Source organism: Urtica dioica, chromosome 3 (assembly GCF_054948205.1).
Source record: "Urtica dioica subsp. dioica isolate 48M chromosome 3, U.dioica_male_clone48M_v1_H2, whole genome shotgun sequence".
Taxonomy (NCBI): Eukaryota; Viridiplantae; Streptophyta; class Magnoliopsida; order Rosales; family Urticaceae; genus Urtica; species Urtica dioica.
Window position 1 is genome coordinate 40,896,501 of NC_142758.1, and position 20,895 is coordinate 40,917,395.

Here is a 20,895-nt window from a genome sequence, read left to right on the forward strand (position 1 = left end):
GACTGCAATTGCTTATACGTTTCTAAGACGTTTAAATTTTAACTTTAAAAAATACTATAAGCTTTTTTTAAAACGGCTTTAAAAATAGATATTTTCTTTTAAGTCCTTTTATAAATGTCTACATATATCTTTTGAAATTATTTTATAGATGTCATCAAAATATTTGTTTTAGGTCATTTTGTAACCGTCTTTAAAAATATCAACATTAATAAAAATAGATTTAAAAATATATTATATGAAGTCTTTTTTTAAGGATGACTTTAAAACGTATTTATAACATCTACGTGGACAAACTAATTTTCTTTCATCTGTAATTTTTTTTTTCTTTTAAGAAAGCTGATTTTTAGGCATAAATTAAAATATTATAATTATTTGTTTATTATTCATATTTATTTTAAACAAAATTAAACCGATTTGTTTATTAAACCGTAAAATAGTCTTATTTCTTGTTGAAAGTTGAAACCGTCAAATTTGTTTTGATTTCTTCTTTTCTTTATTTATCTTCTTTCCTAGTAGAAGAATCGGTCAAGCCAGCCAATAAATCCAAAAGTTACGCTTGTAGGGGAGGGAAATAGAAGATTTGGAAATCCTAGCCTCACAAATTCAATCTTAGCCGCTCCAAACACATCCCTAGAAATAGGCCACTATTCACAAATCGAGGAATATGGGAGGCGAGAAGGACGTAGGAGCATCGACCGATGAGGGAGCGAAATAGTGCTACCGAGACCGCTACCGTCGTGGGCCATTCCATCCTCGTGGAAAAAAAGGACTTTGTTCGCCTTCCCCACTCCATCTCGTTAGAATATAATGAGGAACATCAGGTTAAGCTGTTGTGGCTTTTATTATTGGATACTGTTGATTTCTCTCTCTTATTGTTGATTTTGAATGTGAATGATAGAACATTGTGCATGTTCGCATTCTGAATCATGTGTCGATTTCCATTATCAATATTCTGTATATTTTGGTTTAATTTTTGAATTTTTAATGATGGTTTTGATGAAGCCACCCAAGTGCTTGACCAAATTCCCCACAGAACATATTGTTTTCAATTTTGACAAGTACCGGCATTAGCACAAGCAGGACATGTGGATGAGCGACGACGACGATATCGCTTGGTTTCTGTTGTAGTGTGAGGGCTATGAGAATACCTATTGAGAATCATCAAAAAGGTAATAACACATCCTTTTAAATTTTACTGCTAAGATTTTGTGCCATATTCTTATGTGCGGAGCACTTCCAGAGTCTGGAATGATTACTTTGTGTGAGAAATATATTATATTACTTTAAAATGGCTTTATTTTTGTTTCATTAATTTTTTTTATTTTTTATATAGTGGCAGGTGATTGTGGTAAGAGATCAAAGAAAATGGTTGCGGTCTTCAATTTTTTTTAATGACGATCACTGACGCTTCATTTGTGCTGCGGAAGTATGGCTTCCATTGGGATTAAAGAACACATGTCATACGGAAATTACTCAATATATATTTTTTAATATTATTGTATGTAATTTTTTGTTATTATTCTTGTAAATTCAAATTGTATTAGTATTTCAAAATTTTGTTTTTATGTTTAGTGTTATTTTGGCGCTTATAAACTTCCACGTCATAATAATTTATTTATAAGAAAATAATTTATTTTCTAAACCATTTATGTATGACATTAAATAGATCTCTGTCCACGTCAATATTTTCATGCCTACATGGAATCTTTTTTGAAGTCGTTTCTTTAATAAATTTGGAGACGTTTTCATTAGAGATTTAGTGACATTTTTTAAAAGTCGTAATAGTTGTCTCCACGTCAGCAATTTTTTTTGCCTACGTGGACCTTTTTTTAAGTCATTTTATTAGTGATTTGAAGTCATTTTTGTTAGAGATTTGAAGACGTTTTTAAATGTCTTAAATTATATGGACTTTTTAAGTCACTCACTTAGAGGTCGTTTTCTTATATGACTTCAAATTTTTTTTAAGTTGTACTTTTAATGTCTTAAAATATAATATTAGTAGTAGTGTATATAATCTTATTTGTGTTTACTTTATGTTTAATTTTTCTTAACTCGTGTCTTTCTAATTAACAGTGTCATCGACAACTCTTTTAAGCTTGCTGGTTTATCAACAACAAAAGCTACGATGCTTTTATCCACTTCACTCCGTCTTCCTCCGAATGATCATCAGCCATATACATGATATGGTTCTAATGGTACAAATTCTTAAACTTATTTTATTGAATAATATCATTTACATTTATATTTCATGTTGCTCTGTGACATCTTTCACAAGAAGTGTACCAAAATGGTTGTTTAGATTTTAAGCTTGCCCTTCACCCAAAATGCCGACTACTATAAATGAAAAAATAAATATAAATGATATGGTTCCAACGGTACAAATTCTTAAACTTATTTTATTGAATAATATCATTTACATTTATATATATCATTTATATTTATTTTTCCATTTATAGCCGTCGGCATTTTGGGTGAAGGGCAAGCTTAAAGTTAACAAATGTAAACAACCATTTGGGTACACTTCTTGTGAAAGATGTCACAGAGCAACTGGATCTGTTTTGCTAAGCTTGTTTGAATGTCTTTTCTGTGATACTCCACAAGCAAGAGCTATTCCTTGGTTCGATCTACTAACTCTCGTATTTTTTTTTTGTCTTAGAAAATATGCAATTCTTATTCTTTGTATACAAAACATGTAATATTGTTAACTCTCTGTAATAATAATAAAAAAAAGTTATTCTTCTATGTTCTAGGCCTAGAGTTGAAGTGGATGTCCAAGACTCAACGGGGCTCATATCAGCTACTGTTTTTGGGGCAACTGCTGAAAACATATTTTCATGTCTTGCTTCTGACTTTGTTGATACAACATCAATGGTAAGTCACCGAGTTAATCAAATTTTCATATTTTTACTTCAACGTTAAAGATTAATTCATCTTCATATTTCTTAATAAGGCTCCGAATCAAGCTTCTTTAGAGTCATTTTTTGAGCTATCACACAAGAGGAATTGCATTGTGTATATCAAGACTAAAAAAATGATACATCATACACCATGAGAACAAAGTTCACCCTTGTTTTTGCTGCTGAAGAACTTGAAGAAACATGACATGATACACTACCAAATATGTCAGCATCTCATGCACTAATTGAGCGTTATCAAAAAGAAGATAATGCGGTCATTGTTTCAGCTCAAACAAAAGAGAGAGAGAGAGTCTGATGAAGTTTCCGTTCCAGAATTCATCGAGAAAGATAAGGTTATAGCTATTGCATCCCAATTCGAAGCACAAGAAGATGATGGTCACTCCTTCAAAGTCGGAACATCTATTCGTGAAGATATGAGCACCACGCTCAAGAAAAAAGTCAAAATTGGACAAAAACATCAACTAAACCGTTATGACTAGGTTTAATGATCATTTTGTTGAAACCAAATGACTTTGTTTTTTATTACTTGTCCTAAAGTGTACTCTTTTTATTATAGATATATAATGTGGGCTACTTTTGAAATTTTTGAATGTTGTATAAATGATCTAGATTTCACAAGTACTTGGACGTAGAAAATGAATTGATCGATTGTATTTTAAAGTATATTTTGATCATAAAAAATGGCATGTATATTTTTTTATCTGAATAATATTTTAATTCTCCGTGTTAATTTACTTAATTTACTTCATACCTCATCAATTATATATAGCTACACTTTTTTTTTAATAATTGGTACTATCTTTTAACACGTTATAATTCATACGCGCTACGCACGTTCCCGAAACTAGTACCATTAAAAGTTTCATAATCTAAAGCTCTATTTCATTCAATTGAAACTCGTTTGGATGGGCTTGGGCAAGTGTCTCACTTGCCTCCCTTAGGCCATCATCAACCCAACGCTATAACACCATATATAGCGTGTAAAACCCTCCAACCTCACGCTATCTCATACGACGTATTTGCAGTGTGATACAGCGTCACACTATATATGCCGTGACACTATATCACACGGCATCCCCTTTTTTTTGTAAAAAATATTTTATTAACTCATTAAAGAACAACTTCATTTATATATATATATATATATATATATATATATATATATATATATATATATAACCCTACACATATTTATAAAACACATAAATTCATAAATTGACTACAAAATTACATTAAAACAAAAAAATTTAAACATAGATTACAAAGTTTAAATTAAACACACAAAATAAAATAAAAACTAAAAACAATAACATAATTTTAAAAGACATAGTAAATACTTAAAACACAATTTAATAACCGGAAAAATTATTTCTAGTTCCGTAGATAATTATAATACTGAGTATAATCTTGATCTTGATCTCCCTGAGCTTGATCTCGTTGATAATTAGATGCTCAATATTGAGATCCATGATATTGGGAACATTCTCCTTGTTCTTCATATTGGTTCGTCTATGCTATTTTTTGCATAATTTTCTTTTCTTTTACTAGAAATTCACGCATATTTGGGTCGGATATAATATCCAAATTCATGAATAAAATTTTATTCTCTTATTTCATTTGAACAAGCTCTATCTTTTTCTTTCGAAGTTCATTTTTTTGTCTCTGAACTTCAATTCTATCAATATTATAATCTTTAATAGTTCGGACAAGACTCTCATTTTGGTCCATCATTTTTTTAAATTCTTAAACATCTTTTTGGTGTCTCTTTGCTTTTTTTTTTTACACTCATTGGTCTTCTAGATAAATTGCAAGTGCCTTCTTGATCATTCATGTTAAGATCAAATGAATTCATACCGGGGGTTACAAGTGACTCGGTAGAAAATGATGACGATGAAGAATGGTTACGACCAGATGACTCGGTATTTAAGCTGTTACCAGCAAATTTCTCAATTCCCTTAAGAATGGGCCACACATGATCGAATTTGAAGCCTCTCTTGTATTTGACATAATCTACTAATAACATCTTCGCTTGAGTTAACAATTATGCATATTGATAAGAGAATAATGATAAGAAGTTAGTAAGTACAAATAAATAAATAAAATGTAATGTATACATATTATCAACAAAATATATACTTATAATGTCTTGTTCCAAAGCACCGCTGCGATTCTTATTTTCAATCTGGCTAACACATCCCCTTAGTTTCGAAACAGCAGAAAGAATGGTTGTCATTCTAGTTTCTAAAGATCTTCTTGGTCTAACTTTTTGGATTCCATTTGAGTGATACTCTGTTTTAATTCTTGCCCAAAATTGATCCTTTTTTTTTCGGGAAATCCCTATGATTGTGTTTTGAGAAATATAAATATAGGTATGACACAAGTGTATATCTTCTTGAACATAGTATGAAGAACTGCGACTTGAAGTCATGTTTGAAGAAATGAGTTGAAGAATTAATTTGTGAGAAAATGAGTTGAGGAGTACGTCTTATTTATATAATGAGTTGGTGAAGACAAGATGCTAAATACAATGCAACGGCCAGTTTTTAGATCTAGAAATTCAATGGTCTAGATCTATTTGTTTCTTTCTGATAATACTAAGAGACAAGATGTGACAATACAATGCAACGACTAGATTTTAGATCTAGAAATTCGATGGTCTAGATCTATTTGTTTCTTTTTGATAATTCTAAGAGACAAGATGTGACAATACAATGCAACGACTAGATTTTAGATCTAGAAATTCGATGGTCTAGATCTATTTGTTTCTTTATGATAATGCTAAGAGATAAGATGTGACAATACAATGCAACGGCCAGATTTTAGATCTAAAAATTCTATGGTCTAGATCTATTTATTTCTTTCTATAAATGATGAGTTTCATACTTGAAAAAATGTCATCACCTTCCTTTACCGTATACTTCTTTTCATCATACAAGATGAATTTTCAATATGGTAGTTCATCGTATATACCATCTTCTTCTTCTTCTTCTTCTTCTTTCTTTCTTTCTTCTTCTTCTTCTTCTTCTTCTTCTTCTTTGGATAATGATTATTATGAAGATCTAGAAAACAAATTCATATCTCAAATTACTGAAAATAACAATTTTATGCTAAATTGTATGTTAAATACCGAAGGCTCTCATCGTGAATATATTCTTGATCATGTAGTTATCAACTGTGATCAGGAACATGCCGCTCGCAATCTTTTCAACAACTATTTTGCAGGGAATCCTCGATTCCCAGAGACAATGTTCTGACGAAGATTTCGAATGAGCAGAGCGTTATTTATTCGAATTCATGATGTTGTGCAAAGGCATGACAATTACTTTGTCCAACGAAGAGATGGACTCGGTAAACTTGGGTTATCTAGTTTGCAAAAACTAACAGCCGCATTTCGAATGATGACATATGGATCACCAATAGACTCCACCGATGAGTATATCAAAATAGGCGAGTCCACAACTTTGGAATGCTTTAAACGATTTTGCCGTGCTATTGTCGAGGTGTTTGGAGGCCATTATCTTCGAACACCTGATACTAATGACGTTGCAAGGGTACTCCACATTAATGAGCGTCGTGAATTTCCAAGTATGTTGGGTAGTTTAGATTGTATGCATTGGAAGTGAAAAAACTACCCACCAGCTTGGGGAGGTCAATATGTTGGACATGGTGGATCTCCTACTATTATTCTAGAAGTTGTAGCTGATTATGATCTTTGGATATGACATGTATATTTCGGTCTACCGGGATCTAATAATGATATTAATGTGCTAGAGGCATCTCATCTTTTTACTAATCTTGCCGAGGGTACTGCTCCACCGGCCAATTATGTCATTAATGGAAAAGAATATAATATGGGTTATTATCTAGCTGATGGTATATACCCAAAATGGTCGACCCTTGTTCAAACTATTCACGATCCACGAGGTCCAAAAAAAAGTTATTTGCAATGAAACAAGAAGCATGTAGAAAGGATGTGAAGCGTGCATTTGGAGTGTTGAAGTCAAGATTTGCAATTGTGGCTAGACCATCCCGCTTATGGAGTAAGAAAGTGTTACATGATATCATGACATCGTGTATTATTATGCATAATATGATAATAGAAGATGAACACGATGTTAATCCAACCATTGAAGAACGAGCCGAAGTCCCAAATGCACAAGTTGAGATGGCGGGCGATGAAGATGCTCGATTTCAACAATTTTTAGCTCGACATTAATAAATCAAGAATAGAGATGCTCATATTGAACTTCGAAATGCTTGAGCAATTGTGGAATGAATATACTAATTCCGATAATTAGTATGATGCAATCTATCCTTCAAATGTATGCTTTTTAATGTTGAATAATTTAAATGTAATATGTTTTCTTTTTTTAGTAATGTAATTTTTATTTTAATTTTTTTATTTATTTTAGTTTTTTTGTTAAATATTGGTAAGTAATAAATAATTTTAATCACTTAATTAAAAAATATAAAAATTATAATTATTTATTGAAATATTTATTAATAAAGAGATTGTATATTTGTAATAATATAATAATGATAAATAGTATTTTTAGTATGAAATTTGGTGTTGTGGTTGGAGTTGGAAAAAAATTTGGTGCTAAATCAACACAAAAATGGTGTGATTTCAACACCAAATATGATGCATGGGTTGGAGTTGGTCTTAGGTCCGACTAACTTTTCTTCCTTCCCAATAACACGACAAAGAAAATAAGATAGCATGTTAGACTAATTTTATTATTTTAATGTTATAAAATTTTCCTCAACAAGGTCGTTGTAGTATAGTGGTAAGTATTCCCGCCTGTCACGCGGGTGACCCGGGTTCGATCCCCGGCAACGGCGTTTCTTTTATAAATTTATTTAATTTAATTTATTTGCTTTTAACATAACAAAACGACATAACATCTCACTCTTCCCATATTTTTGTTGATCTGTGGAGGGAAACATATTATATATACAATTCCCGCCATTAAATATCAAGCACAGGTCTCTCAGAGCTTTCAATCCGCGCCATTGAAGAGAAGAGATACACAATGACGGAGCTTAGTGCACACGAAGAGAATCCAGATGGCCTTGAAATCACCTCCATTGGCTCTCTCTATGCTGGTCCTTGGGACAAGAAGTATTGGAGTTCTTCTAGGGTTTGGTTTACTTTTTCTCTTCCTTTTCTATTCGGAGCGAATCCCGATTGATTACGATTGCGCGTTTGTACGCATTGAATACAGTCTAGTAAATTAGTTGTCAAATGGAGGCTATTGAAGTGATTGTTTTTGCTCGTTCGTAAAGTTAATTCGATGAGCGTTGAAATCGTTAGTAACACTTGTTTGAGAATATAAGATTTAGCCTAGTAGTAGATAACTTAATAATAGGCTTTGAAGCTTGCGAATTGGAATTAGGAAGTTCAAAGAATAGTTGTGTACCAATAATGAGTTGAATGCTTAATGGCCTATGAAAGATAGACTGATTTTTTTTTTTTTTTGATGTTCTTTTGTCTTTTACAGGGTAAAGAACGATATCCATATCCGGTTGGTTATCAAGCTTCCCGAGCACATAACGGAAATAGATACACAATTGAAATTCATGAAGGCCCTAAAGGACCTTCATTTTTGGTATGTAATCTGCTTATGTTTTTAAAGTTAAATTGTAGTGATGTTTTGAGAAATTAGCACAAAGTGAGTTTGTTTTTACAGATCACCTCTCCCGATGGAAATTCGTCTTCGGGGCAAACTCCAAACATCACGTGGGAAAAATTCCAAAAGAAATACTGTCCCCGCACCAAGATTTGGCATGGGAAGAGATTTTCGTGCAACATCGATGGTGTGGAGGTATAGTTTCTTTACGATTTGGCTTCATAGTATATAATTAGCACAAAGATAGGTTTCCTAAATGTGTTATCTTAATGAGTGAGCTCTTCGAAATGTTTCCATTGCTGTTTTTACGACTTAGGCATTGTATATTTTTTTCGAGGTGGTGATTAAGATAGTATTTTGTTGCTAAAATGGGACACTTTATGCCCAATTAATACTCACGTTAGTGGTTGAAACTTTATGTGCAGTTTTTTGGGTTTAAAAATCCGTTTGTCCAGAGGCTGCTTCGAGAAATGGCAGCAAATTTTAGTAGGTCAGCGGAGCAAAATCTATTTTCCTCTGGATATTGCAAAGAGATTCCTAAAGCAGATGATGTAAGTTGTAGCTTGGATGCATTGTCTAAGTCTCCCGACTTACTACAGTCTGTGGAAAGATCAAAGGTCGCAGGGAAGAGAAGTAAGAGGCTGGAAGTAAAGAATACAATATTACCCAGCAGCAATAGCCGCAAAAAATCTAGATCTCAAGATCTGAAATATGCTAGAGAGGATATTTATCCCCTAAAAGATGGCCAGATTATTCGTGGTGTTGTTGATTCGTTGCATTCTACGAAAGAAGACTGTGATGGTTGTAAAAAGCCAGCAGTCGTGTTACAATCCCTGAATTTGGTTCCTGATATATGCAAAAAGGGTGTTGTTGCAGAAAATGAATCGCCTTCAAATAATATTGACACCCCCAAGCAACTTAGAAATAATGTATCTGCTGAAGAAAAGAGGTTGTTAAGCAGTTCAGAGTTTGCATCCACTGGTGCTGGGAGCTTGGCCAACAAAGAAATACCTGTGAGTCCATACCCTATATTAGTAAGACATGTAAAACTAGGTTTCTTAATTGTGAAGTCATTTTTTCCATTTATTGAAAAACTATGGTGCTTTTAGCAAGGTACTGACGTTGAAGACGGTGCTTTTCCAATCGAAGTTGCAGCAAAAGAGAAAGAAAGTACACGCCCGGTAGATATCCAAGTTCTGAATGACGTCGGCTTTGCACCCGATACATTAGATATTGATCAAGGTATTCCTTGAGCAATCCATCATCTAATATGATTTCCCAATACATTACCCTCATATTCTAGTACTTTGTACCGTCATTATCTTTGTGACTATTAGCAGTTGAATGCAGAATGCGCTTCTGACAACAATCCAAGCATTCAGGATACGATCAATCACAAGTTAAAAGATCAAGTCAATGAAGATGATTTGATCGCTTCCAAAAATCCGGCGACCGAATCCCATCAAGAAGAGATTGGGGCATTTAACTGCAATGCAGATTCTGGAAAGAGTGACTTTGATTCCGTTGGCCACGAAACTGCTGAATCTATGATGTCATTTCTACTTCCCCAAGCAATCCCCTTGCTCGGCAGGACTTCAAGGAAGAAAAAGGCGAATGTTACCGTGCTGGAAGCTCTACCTTCTGGTATGAATTCTAAGCAGGAAAACAAAGAAAATAATTTGGCTTGTCAAGGTAATTATTTTACCTAGAATTTGTCTTCTTCTTCTTCTTAAGCTTTGCCTTTATGTTTACATAGACTTTAGCTGGCCATCAGTTACCACCAACACTCCAAAATATAAATGTTTCATTCAATTTACCCAATGAATTTTTATGTTCTTGACCAAGTGGTTGATTGTATACGCGGTGATCATGGGCTTTATGCAGAGGCATTGTCTTCTAGTGAAGGCAAATTTAATCAAAATACTTCAGACGCGGACTCATGCTTTTGCGACAAATGCGGACAATCGACTGTTATTGGGAAACCCTTAGATTGTTGCCTAGAAGCCATTGGTAACAAAAGTATATTTTGTTCAAATAAAGTTCACATGGATTCGAGGGTGATACTTCAGCACGGTGATGTTCCCGAAGAAACCGCTGATGCTACCATGTATTTAGTTGAGAACTCCAAAGATGATATGGTCTGTTCTCATGAAAAGAGTCTCACTGTACCTGATAGTATCGATTCTGGTATGTCAACTGTATCCATTCATACAATTGTTTTATATAGTCCAATGCTGCTCAAACTATACTGCAATCACTATCAACAACAGCCCATAAGCATAGCAGCCTGATGGTCTTTCTGATTCTAACAATAAAAGCAGATAACCCTTGTGTTTTAAAGTAGCTTCTTGGTCCTTCAAATCATCCTTCCTAGAACAGAAATTCTTACAGATGAAGTCTAGGATGCTTGTATTTCTTTTCTTGTTAACATGCAATGATCCGGTGATTCTTTTGGTTGAAAACTTACTGAACATTTATGTTGGGTTTTCATGCAGCTGTAGCAACAGATTCAATTGATGATATCAAAGAAAAAGGCATATTAATTTCTTCGAATGTACAGCTGAAAGAAGCTGGAATGCAAACAGAACCTGCAAAATCTGGCAATACCCCTGTCACTCAATCCCCTGTTTGTGTGTATTCCAGAAGAAAAAAAATACGAAACGAAAGTCAGTCGAAGGGAAAATACAACGGACCTCTCTCAGAAAGTATTATATGCAGAAGTTCTGGAGATGGTAATGTCACTGACACGTGCCCGACAGCAAGCCATTTAGATACTTTGAAGACACAAGAAATGAGCCCTTTGAATGAAAAATCACATGAGAAAGGTCTTTCAGGTGTTGGACTTGAGGTATCGAGGAAATCCAAGAGTTCTGTTGCTGATACTCCTACAATGGATTCTAATATCCCACAAAACAACCTGGTTTCGGCTGCAAAACAAGATCTATCATTCAAGTGTGCCTCCAAATATATAGAAGCAGTAGAATGTTTTGAACAGCTTGATTCAGAAATGCAAAAGTGTGCTATCCATATTGATAAAGAGGTGGTTCCGGATAAGAATATCTCAGTTTCTATCAGTTATGAGTCATTTCAGGAGCAGGATCCAAAAATCTTAAAAAGTTCATCTGTTGCCGGGGAATTTCAATATGGTGGTTCAGACTTCAAGCCAAAAAGTAGTTCAACAAACAAAGATTTTCTTGGGATACTTAAGCAAGTCGGTTTCTATAATCATCAACTTCCAGTCTTGTCAGTAATGGTGTGCACAGGAACCACAGAAATCCACATTTGCGTTGTATGCAATCTTTCAGTTGGTAAAGACATGACCCTTTTCATGTACAAGGTTTCAACTCAAGAGCCAACGTTTGGAGTTCCCTCTTTTCTTGGTCACACAGTAATAACGTTGCCGACTCTGAAAGATTATTTTGGTAGAGAAGTAAGTTTTCCATGTTTTATACATTCTCTATATGTGGTGGCTGTATTCATGCTTCAATGATGTTAGAGTCAACTCTTTGTCAGATTTCCGTGGAAAGATCTGGCTTGCAATTTACTCCAGGAGGCCATTCTCTTGTCTCACTTGACAGCATCAAAATGCCCTATTGCAGGTTTTGGACATGCATGAGATCTAATCACTCCATTTTTATTTTTTTTGGTGAAAATGAGGTCATCAAGGTTTTAAGAATACTCGCTTCACAATTTTTTTCAGCCAGGGTAAAATATCTTGCTTGTGCTCGACGTGTACCTCGAGAAGCTTTGATGGGGATACAGTGAAGATCGTCAAAGTAAAATTTGGGTTTGTTACGGTAGTCGCAAAACTCAAAACCAATGAGATTCTACAATGCGCATTGGTTTGTGAGCCTAATTATCTTGTTGCTGTTGGGGAAAGCGGCAGATTGCATCTATGGGTTATGAATTCGGCTTGGAGGTGAGTTTTTAACTGTCTAGGTGTTTCTAAGTTTTTGCTTGCATATATTGTAAGCTTATGATTTTGTTTGTATTACCTTGTCTTTTTAACGGGGTTCCACTTGTTTCAGTGAACAGACGGGAAAATACAACATGCCTTCAAATGACATAATGTCACCTGGTATAGTTGAGTTAAAGAGAATTCCGAAATGTAATTCTCTCGTTATCGGCCATAATGGATTCGGGGAGTTCAGTTTGTGGTATGCCTTTCCCCATTACTGAAACCTTTCTTTTTTTTTTTCCTCCCTTGATATATGTTAATTTTCCAACTAGGTTCTGGTTAACAAAGGTTGTACTTATTTACAGGGACATCTCAAAACGCACAATTGTTTCAAAATTCTCTGGTTCGAGCTCTTCTGTCTGCGACTTCTTACCTATTGGGATGTTTAGATGGAAAAAAGATAGCCAAGTTTCCAGTGGCTATGATGTGGATGGACATGTAAATAGAATGATTGCCTCGGATCAAACAAGCGCTTGCTCAGTCTCCCCATTTGACGAGGACTTTGCCATGTGGCTTCTTGTCTCAGCTGACTCTGAATCCGATGCCCAACACAACTACATGTCACAAGATTACCAATCAAATTCAGCAGGCTTGTGGAGGCTCGCCCTTCTGGTGAAAAATACAGTACTTCTGGGAACTACTCTTGATCCAAGGTGCTTCCTTTATTCAAATTCTGATGCTTTTGTGATTGTTTCGGCTGTATTTAAATTCATTTGAAAACTCCAAACAACGCAGTGCTAGTGCGATCGGTGCCTCATCCGGTCACGGGATCGTCGGTACATCTGACGGGCTCGTCTACGTTTGGGAAATGGCCACGGGAGCTCAACTTGGCACTTTGCATCAATTCAACGGTCGGTACAAATTATTGTTGCCACTAATTTTTTTACTACTATTATTATATAATTCAGTATAACTTTGTGGGTATGTTTCAGGTAAAGCTGCATCGTGTATAGCTACTGATGATGCAAACAAAGGTGCTATAGCCATTGCTGGTGGAGATCAAGTGTTGGTTTATTTGCCCTTGCAGTGAAATACGGTAAAAAAATCAAATGAGAATAAGTCTGGTTTTAGCAAATTATACCATATTAAGTGCAGACCACCTGACCCTGAATTAGTGTTTTTGTATGTGAATAGAACGAAAAATTGGTAAAGTTCTTGATTCATTTAACTGACATAACTCTCCCAATTTCAACGGGGTTACAGAGCAGAATTATTTTATAGCGTAACTATGTACAAGGTAGGAAGTATGGGTTACTTCTTTTGTTCTTGCTTTGTCTAAATAACTTGGTGGAATTATAAATAGGGTTATTAAGCTATATAGCCATAGCGTTATAGTGGTTTTCTAAAATAGCCCACCTTTCGTTAATATGTTGTAAATAGCCAGAACCACTTATTTACAATAGACGAAAAGACACTTATACCATTTGCTTTATTTCGGGAAGTGGGTTACGGTTTTGGGTTACGATTGTTTGGGGACGAAATAGAAAATAGAAATGGCTGTCGTTTAAAGGTGTGAAAATGGGTTTCGAGTGAAAGATTGAAATGGGTTTATAAATTTTGTTTCGGTATGGGTTTGTAATCTGAAAAATTGTTCTTGAATTTTTTTTCCAGTTATTAACTATTAATAAATTGTGAATGGATAGACCATTGACAAGCCCGAAGTTGATCCTACTCTGCCAAAAAAAGATACCAAAGAAGGTGCCTAATCCACACCGTCAAAAGATCGGCCGACACGAACGTGTAGGAAATTTTTTGGATGCATATATTAACCTGTATGTAGGAATGGTGTAATTTTTGTTGGTTGAAATATGACATTATGCTCAGTAAATCTATTATTTACAGAACATAACAACTTGCAATCGTTATGCCTGGGTAGATGTAAATAAGGAAATTATAGCAATTAACAAGAATGCTCAACATATACTCCCCTTATTCAGGATACTTCATAGTAAATTATAGTAAATAAGTCGTAAATAAGTTGTAAATAAGTCGTAAAATAAAGTAGATTGTTTTGGACGTCCTAAAATTCTGAAATTTTAGGAAGAATGCTGAAAAGGAATTCAATTTGAATTTCAAAAAGTATCAATAAATATTACGAAAATAAATAACAGATTGCTAATAAATGGAAAAATATTCGGGAACTCAATTTACTGCTAATTTCCGAAAATAGAAACTAATTCAAATTAAGCAAACGGTTAAATTTTGAATATCGCTTGTTATTCAAATTGAAACTTCCTAATCAGTTTCATATTTGATTCAATTTTTTTTTTTTTAAATGCCTAATAAAAAACAGGTGGCCGAAATTAATAAGGGCAAAAATGTAAAAATTAAGCAGTTATTAAGCTACCACGTATGCACAAAGGCTATTTACGGAGTATTTATTAAAAGTTGACTAATTCACAATTCCTACGGTTATAAATATTCTCTCCCACTTGGAAACTAAAAAAAAGTGTAAATGTGTAAATATGTGCGTTTACATGTGAACGAACGAAAGTCTTATTTCTATTAATGCAATTCAATTACAACCTCACGCAGTTTGCATTCCCATAATTGCTCAATTAATTTTTGAACATGTTGTACCCACCCTTAAAAACTAATCATTCAATCATGAAATACAACTTTCTCAGATCTAAATGTATTTTATAATTGCGGGCTTTACTCCATAATGTCGATGGGGGTGATTAAAGAAAACAATTCATTACGAGAATTTATAGATCTAGGAAAAGTTCAACAGATCTGCCGCCCCAACATGGTGCAAAAGTTTGACAATTCAAATTCAACTTTTAAATGCCAACAAAAAGGAAAATTCAACTTTAATTTCATAACGTCTCTACACATTTAGCCAAGTGTCAAACTGTCAACACATTCAAGACCACATACATGTTCATTGGCTTCTTCAAACAAACAAAACCCTTCTTGCCTTTTGACAAAACACACACCTTCCTTGCATTTGCTTTTGCCCACGAGAAGAGAACAGCAAGAATAATAATACAAATAGCTCCAATATATTTTAAAAAAATAAATAATCATCTTAAACCTAATATCTTCCTTTTCAAAATCAAATTCAAAATTCAAAAAAGAAAAAGAAACTCATACCATATGACATCATATAGCTCGTATTATAATTCAAATGTTAAGCAGTAATACATCTCATAAACGATCCGATATTCTCCAAAAGAAAACAAGTAACAAGAAATACTCTACTATAGCAGCTTCTCCTCAGAAATGGAAAATTGTACTAAAAAAAATAAGGTACTAAACAACGTAATCGAAAAAACAATACTGCGAAACAACAATCAAAGAAAGAGCGAAACTCAGCCTCACTTTGCCGCCGGCTTCACGGCTCCATTGGCCGGCAAAGGAGCGACGGAGGTCTTCCCGGAGTTGACCTCGTCCCAGGCCTCGATCCAAGTGACCATGGCGTCACCGAGCTTGGTGAAGTAAGGGTCGACCTTTCCGAGCTTTTCCTTGACGAGCTTGGAGAGCTCGAGGTAACACTGCTGGACGGTCGTGCACTCCTTCGGGAGAGCCACGTTCTGGAAGAACGGGATCGCCTCTTCTTGCCAGAAAATCCCGTTGTACTCTTTCTTCAGGTTCACAAACGGGTTGCTCGCCTTGCTGTGCCATATGTACGGCAGACCCGTCTTCACTCCCCATCCCATGTGGTCGCAGATCACCTGCAAAGAATTTACCCGAGTGTGGTCTCTGTTAGAAACTCAAGAATGACCGAATTCGTATTTTCCTGTTTTGTTCGCAGTAGATTGCCAAGGTTCTCATATCAAGCTTGTCACGAAAGAAAAATGCTTCTTTTACTGCGAGTTTAAAAGTATTAAATTAAAAAAGAAACATGGGCTGCTTGCTAGCTAGCTACTACGATTTTCCAAGATTATGTTGGGACTGAAAATGATTGATCATGATGTTACACGGAATATTTGTTTTCACCTGTTTTTAAAAATTAATATTCATACGGGTTGTTGAGATAGCATAAGTGATCTTGACTAAATAAATAATAAATAAATAAAATCTCAATTTGACAGATAAAATATCACACAGCATATTCCTAAGGAAAAGAATAAGCACAAAGACTAAGGCGACTAGACTCATGGGCAAAAGAAAAGTCAGGTAAATTCGGTACCTTGACACACCAGCCAGCCCACATGTCATCGTAGCGTCCGATCGGCTGACCGTCGCCCATGAGACCAAAGTACATAGCCGGCCCAATGAGCTCACGGTTGAACGCGAGATTCATGCCACACAATGGGAAAAGAGTCCCTTTCGGGATCGTCATAACGGCATCAACATACCTACAACGACAATAAGAGAGACATGAAATCAAGAACCTCGAAAAAGCGACAAATCGCGGAATGGAATCGTATACGATACCTTGAATTCCTCTCGAGAGGCTTGACGAGCTGAGTCGGAGCGTCGTAGTCGGGGATGTTGAGCCAAAGGCCGTGGGAGACAGCGGTGGTGACTCCCTCTCGGAGGCTGAAAGGGTATCCGCGGACGAAGTCGGCGCCGTCGCGGTACGGATCGTAAAGCGTGTTGAAGAACAGCGGGGTCGACGGGCTCAAGAGGTTCTTGATGTGCTGTTCCAGAGCGTTGATCTCTTTTCCAGTCGGGTCTTTCGCAACCTTCAACAATTAGGGATTCCAACTTACACACGAAACAAACAAACATTTCGAAAACGGAGAAGAAATAAAAGGTCTTGCAACTGTTTTCAATGTGTACATCCTCATGAAACACCCAAAAAAAAGTAGGTTATGGAGAGAATATAGAAATTGTGATTCTCCTCATCGAAATTAAACAAGCAGAGTTCCGAATTGGACACCGAAACTTCAAGATCCAAACGAATCCGCGGAATTTTGAAAAAGTAAATTAAGTTAGTAAGATCTTGAATCTCAAAAAAGTACCAAAAGAGACCGTTTCTTGCATAGTCATAGATCACAATATCTCTGAAAACAGGGCACAGAGAGAGAGAGAGAGGTGAAACTCACGAAGCAATCGTCGTCGATGGTGTAGATGTACTTCTTCTTGGAGACCATGTAGCCGAAGCAGCGACAAGCCGAGTCCTTGAAGGAAATGCAAGAGGCTTTAGGGCCGAGAATCCTGTTGATGTCGTTCCTGTTGTAGAGCTCGTAGTCGAAACCCTCGGGGACTCTGATCTTCTTCGTCGGATCTCCGTCCTGAACGATGATCAGGTGGTACTGCTCGAAGAACGGCCTCCACATCTCGAGGAAATCGAGGTTCCGGATCGTCGGAATCACGATGTCGAGCTCGTCCTTTAGAAGAGGCGTCGGCTTCACAGAGGAACCTGACGCCATTGTTGCGGATCTTCGGAGATTCTCAGACACAGACAAAGAAAGGATGAGAAGAAGAAGAAGAGAATTGAAATGAGAAATGAGCGCTTTGGCCTTATGTATTTATATTTGAAAGGTTTGCTAATTAGGGCTTCTTCTTTTGAGAAATAGTATTTCCGTACTATTTGGGCAAGGGACTGAAAAAGTCTTTATGAAGCACAATCTTGAATTATAATTTATTTATTTCTTAGATTTTTATTTCCTTTCGAACTTTACTGCAGTGCTAATCAAAAGGATCGGACTTTATACGCATCACTTTTTTAATGTAATGGATCCTTTTTTATTCGATACATATATTATATATACATATACATTAACATTTCCAATTTTTATTTATATATTTTTTTATCTATTCTTTTTTTTGGTAGTTTTGTTCGTAGATACATTAAACATTTTTTAACGGTAAATACGCTGAACAGACATTTATTTATCTGACGATTTGAATTTGTCATTGCAGGATCATAAAAGGACTATTAGTATTTGGTATATAAATTATAATGTCTGAATTGATTATAGTATGTGATCAATTTTGATGTTATTGATCGCTATATGTATAAATTTAAAATCAGACTAGATCGCTGACAGTGTAATCGATTTAAGAGCATTAACATCGGTAACCTACTATGAAATAAAATACAATAATGGTAAATTTATAATATGAACACTATAATGTATATTCTACTCCACACTCTATTTTATGAGAATCTATACCTAGAGTTTACTATTCAAGTAGAATCTTCTTTTCACCTTTAAAATAAGTTTTATAGATTATATTTTGATCATTAAAGCTGTTAAAAAGTATTTAAATAGAGATATAATATTGTTTAATAGTTATATTTATTATGATTTAAAATATTGTATATTCTTATTTTTTATTATTGGGTTGGAGATGTCTTAGAGATCTATTATGTACCTACTTTTTGAAATAAATTGATTACGATATAATTGGATTTTTGTGTACAAATATAAATAATTTGAGATCTCTCAAATTTAATGTTTGAAAAGTAGTTACTAGTACCATTTGACATCTGCATACAAATTTAATGTTTACCATATTTCATTTTATCTTATTTTAGAACAATAATAAGAATAAGGTATACATCTATATTTTGCAGCCTTGGAAGTCATCCTGTAATCGATATGTAAAATTTTCATTTCCAATAAACTATCTTCCATTTTTATTAGAATAGTGTCACTTCTGTTTGGTAATTTGATATCTTCCATTGAGTAACGAAAGTAAAATTTCTGATAGACTTAATGGAAATATGGATTTCCGTTAATTTCTATTAAGTAATTAAAAAATTTAAAAATCAAATTTAAATAGTAAATGAAAGGGATTGAACTGTTAAAATTTTAAAAGAATGTACTAATATGTAAAATAAATTTCATCTTTATTAATAACTTTTTTTAAGTAAAAATATTACAACAATATTATGAGTAAAATATTATATGTATTTATAAACTATATTTTGTGATATTAATTTATGTATATTAATACAAATTACATAAACTAAACTATATAACAAAAATTCTGATATAAACTTAATTTTATAATAAAAAATTTATTTACTTAACTATATAATATATATGAAGAGATTATTGTAGAGAAATATTTGTAGAGATTTTGAGAGGATTTGAGAGTTTAAGAGATAAGAAGTTTGATTTGTGAATAAAATGGTAAGAAATTTGATGTATTTATAGGAGAAAATGAGTTAAAATTTAATTTCTCCAACATTCACTACTTTAACCTCACTCAGCCCAACGGTACAATTTTGGCCTGCCATTTCTGACATGCCTTCTGCCATTTTCGTGGCTTGTCAGAAATTTTTTTCCCACTTCCGTGTCACACGTAACACGAAATTTTCGTGAGGCAAAAAACACAGTCGAAAGTACTTTCTTCCGTGGCTTTCACTGCCGATTACTAGGTTTACTTGGAAGTTAATTTAAGGTTTATCATTCTTGTCCGGGGGGCATTTAAGGATGTTTGCTAAAATATTTTTATTTTCCTTTCATAATAGAACATTACAAAAAAAAAAAAAAACCCTAATGAAGAAGGATCAAAAACCTAATTATGTCGATGATTTTGGAAATGCTGCGTTCGAGATGTGATGTAGAGATGAAGGATCAGATCCAGACCAATAGGACCATTGAATATTCGAATTGAGAGCCGACTATGATCCCCAAAGAAGCCACAGAGATCTCAGTTGATGCTGATTTTAGGAACGGAAGATCTACGGTTGGGATGGTGGTTAGATAGGGCGACGTATTGTTGTTGAGTTGAAAACCAAAGAAAAATCATTGGAGTGTATTTGTGTGGAAGTGAATAACTTGAACGTTATGCGTAGTCGTAGAAGCGGTGTTAGTAGTTTAGAGTGGACGTGTTTTTCTTTATTTTATGATATATGTCAGTTAACTATTGATTTTGAATTCACTAGATTCATATGACTTTATAATAATTTGAATAGTGGGGTAAGTGAAATTTGTAAATGGGCTCTTAATTCAGGAGCTTCGGGTTTTTGTGTTATCGGGGATGTTTTGATGTTTGCCTAGGACGCTGTTTTGAAATGATAAATAGGGTGTACTATTTCCACTATGTCACACCTAATAGGGGACAAAGAGATTTTAACGAGCTATGTTATCTTTGCAAAAATAAATCAAACATTACTTGTTGAGATACCAAAATCATCTTGCTTAAAATTATGATTATTTACTTTGTACAAAATTAGTGTTTAAAAAGTATGCTTTTGCTCATGTTTACAAAGTCGTATATTTAAGTCACCTTTGAATCTTGAATTTTTGGATCTTGCGCTTAATTAGGTTGGTTGAAAATAGTATGCACCGTGCCAAAAGTTTAGTGGACACATTTTTTTTAGTATACATGCATATTTTTATGTAATTTTTTTTTTTAAATATGATTAAGCTGATAACTTCAAACTGAGAAAGACAAAGCGTGTATTTGAAAAAAGATGTGAAATTTTGTCTATGTTGAAGTTGAAATTATAAATGATACAAGAAACAAAATTATCTTT

The 20,895-nt window shown here is 34.4% G+C and overlaps 2 protein-coding genes, 1 non-coding gene and 1 pseudogene across 4 annotated transcripts; 3 read left to right on the forward strand and 1 right to left on the reverse strand.

Moving 5' to 3' along the window:
* The first annotated feature begins 5,809 nt into the window (after nucleotides 1-5,809).
* LOC149402796 (uncharacterized) lies at nucleotides 5,810-7,134 on the forward strand (annotated as a pseudogene).
* A 554-nt stretch (nucleotides 7,135-7,688) lies between these two features.
* TRNAD-GUC (transfer RNA aspartic acid (anticodon GUC)) lies at nucleotides 7,689-7,760 on the forward strand. The gene has a single exon. It is a non-coding gene; the product is annotated as a tRNA-Asp (tRNA).
* Nucleotides 7,694-14,335, forward strand: LOC149402798 (DNA binding protein). 2 transcript variants are annotated; one of them, XM_089609788.1, is made up of 15 exons: nucleotides 7,694-8,059; nucleotides 8,420-8,527; nucleotides 8,609-8,743; nucleotides 8,974-9,561; nucleotides 9,658-9,790; nucleotides 9,899-10,240; nucleotides 10,433-10,735; nucleotides 11,044-11,978; nucleotides 12,062-12,147; nucleotides 12,249-12,467; nucleotides 12,577-12,705; nucleotides 12,812-13,159; nucleotides 13,242-13,357; nucleotides 13,439-13,542; nucleotides 14,150-14,335. In XM_089609788.1, the coding sequence occupies exons 1-14, from the start codon at nucleotides 7,952-7,954 to the stop codon at nucleotides 13,534-13,536; spliced, it is 3,648 nt and encodes a 1,215-aa protein (XP_089465914.1). In that variant the 5' UTR covers nucleotides 7,694-7,951; the 3' UTR covers nucleotides 13,537-13,542; nucleotides 14,150-14,335. The 2 variants fall into 2 exon arrangements, with proteins under 2 accessions (XP_089465914.1, XP_089465913.1); XM_089609787.1 differs by lacking the exon at nucleotides 14,150-14,335 and having other exon boundaries at nucleotides 13,439-13,938.
* Nucleotides 14,336-15,606: 1,271 nt separating this feature from the next.
* Nucleotides 15,607-17,902, reverse strand: LOC149402799 (UDP-arabinopyranose mutase 3). Its single transcript, XM_089609023.1, has 4 exons — nucleotides 17,504-17,902; nucleotides 16,890-17,140; nucleotides 16,642-16,810; nucleotides 15,607-16,183 (listed from the first exon to the last, which is right to left on the reverse strand). The coding sequence occupies exons 1-4, from the start codon at nucleotides 17,828-17,830 to the stop codon at nucleotides 15,827-15,829; spliced, it is 1,104 nt and encodes a 367-aa protein (XP_089465149.1). The 5' UTR covers nucleotides 17,831-17,902; the 3' UTR covers nucleotides 15,607-15,826.
* Nucleotides 17,903-20,895: the final 2,993 nt, after the last annotated feature.

Coding starts and splice junctions, on each gene's coding strand:
- LOC149402798 (XM_089609788.1), top strand. CDS start 7,952: ATGACGGAGCTTAGTGCACACGAAGAGAATCCAGATGGCCTTGAAATC. Junction 9,562..9,657: donor TGGCCAACAAAGAAATACCT/GTGAGTCCATAC, acceptor TGGTGCTTTTAG/CAAGGTACTGACGTTGAAGA. Junction 12,706..12,811: donor TTCGGGGAGTTCAGTTTGTG/GTATGCCTTTCC, acceptor ACTTATTTACAG/GGACATCTCAAAACGCACAA.
- LOC149402799 (XM_089609023.1), bottom strand. CDS start 17,830: ATGGCGTCAGGTTCCTCTGTGAAGCCGACGCCTCTTCTAAAGGACGAG. Junction 16,811..16,889: donor CCTCTCGAGAGGAATTCAAG/GTATCGTATACG, acceptor TTGTCGTTGTAG/GTATGTTGATGCCGTTATGA. Junction 16,184..16,641: donor GGGCTGGCTGGTGTGTCAAG/GTACCGAATTTA, acceptor AATTCTTTGCAG/GTGATCTGCGACCACATGGG.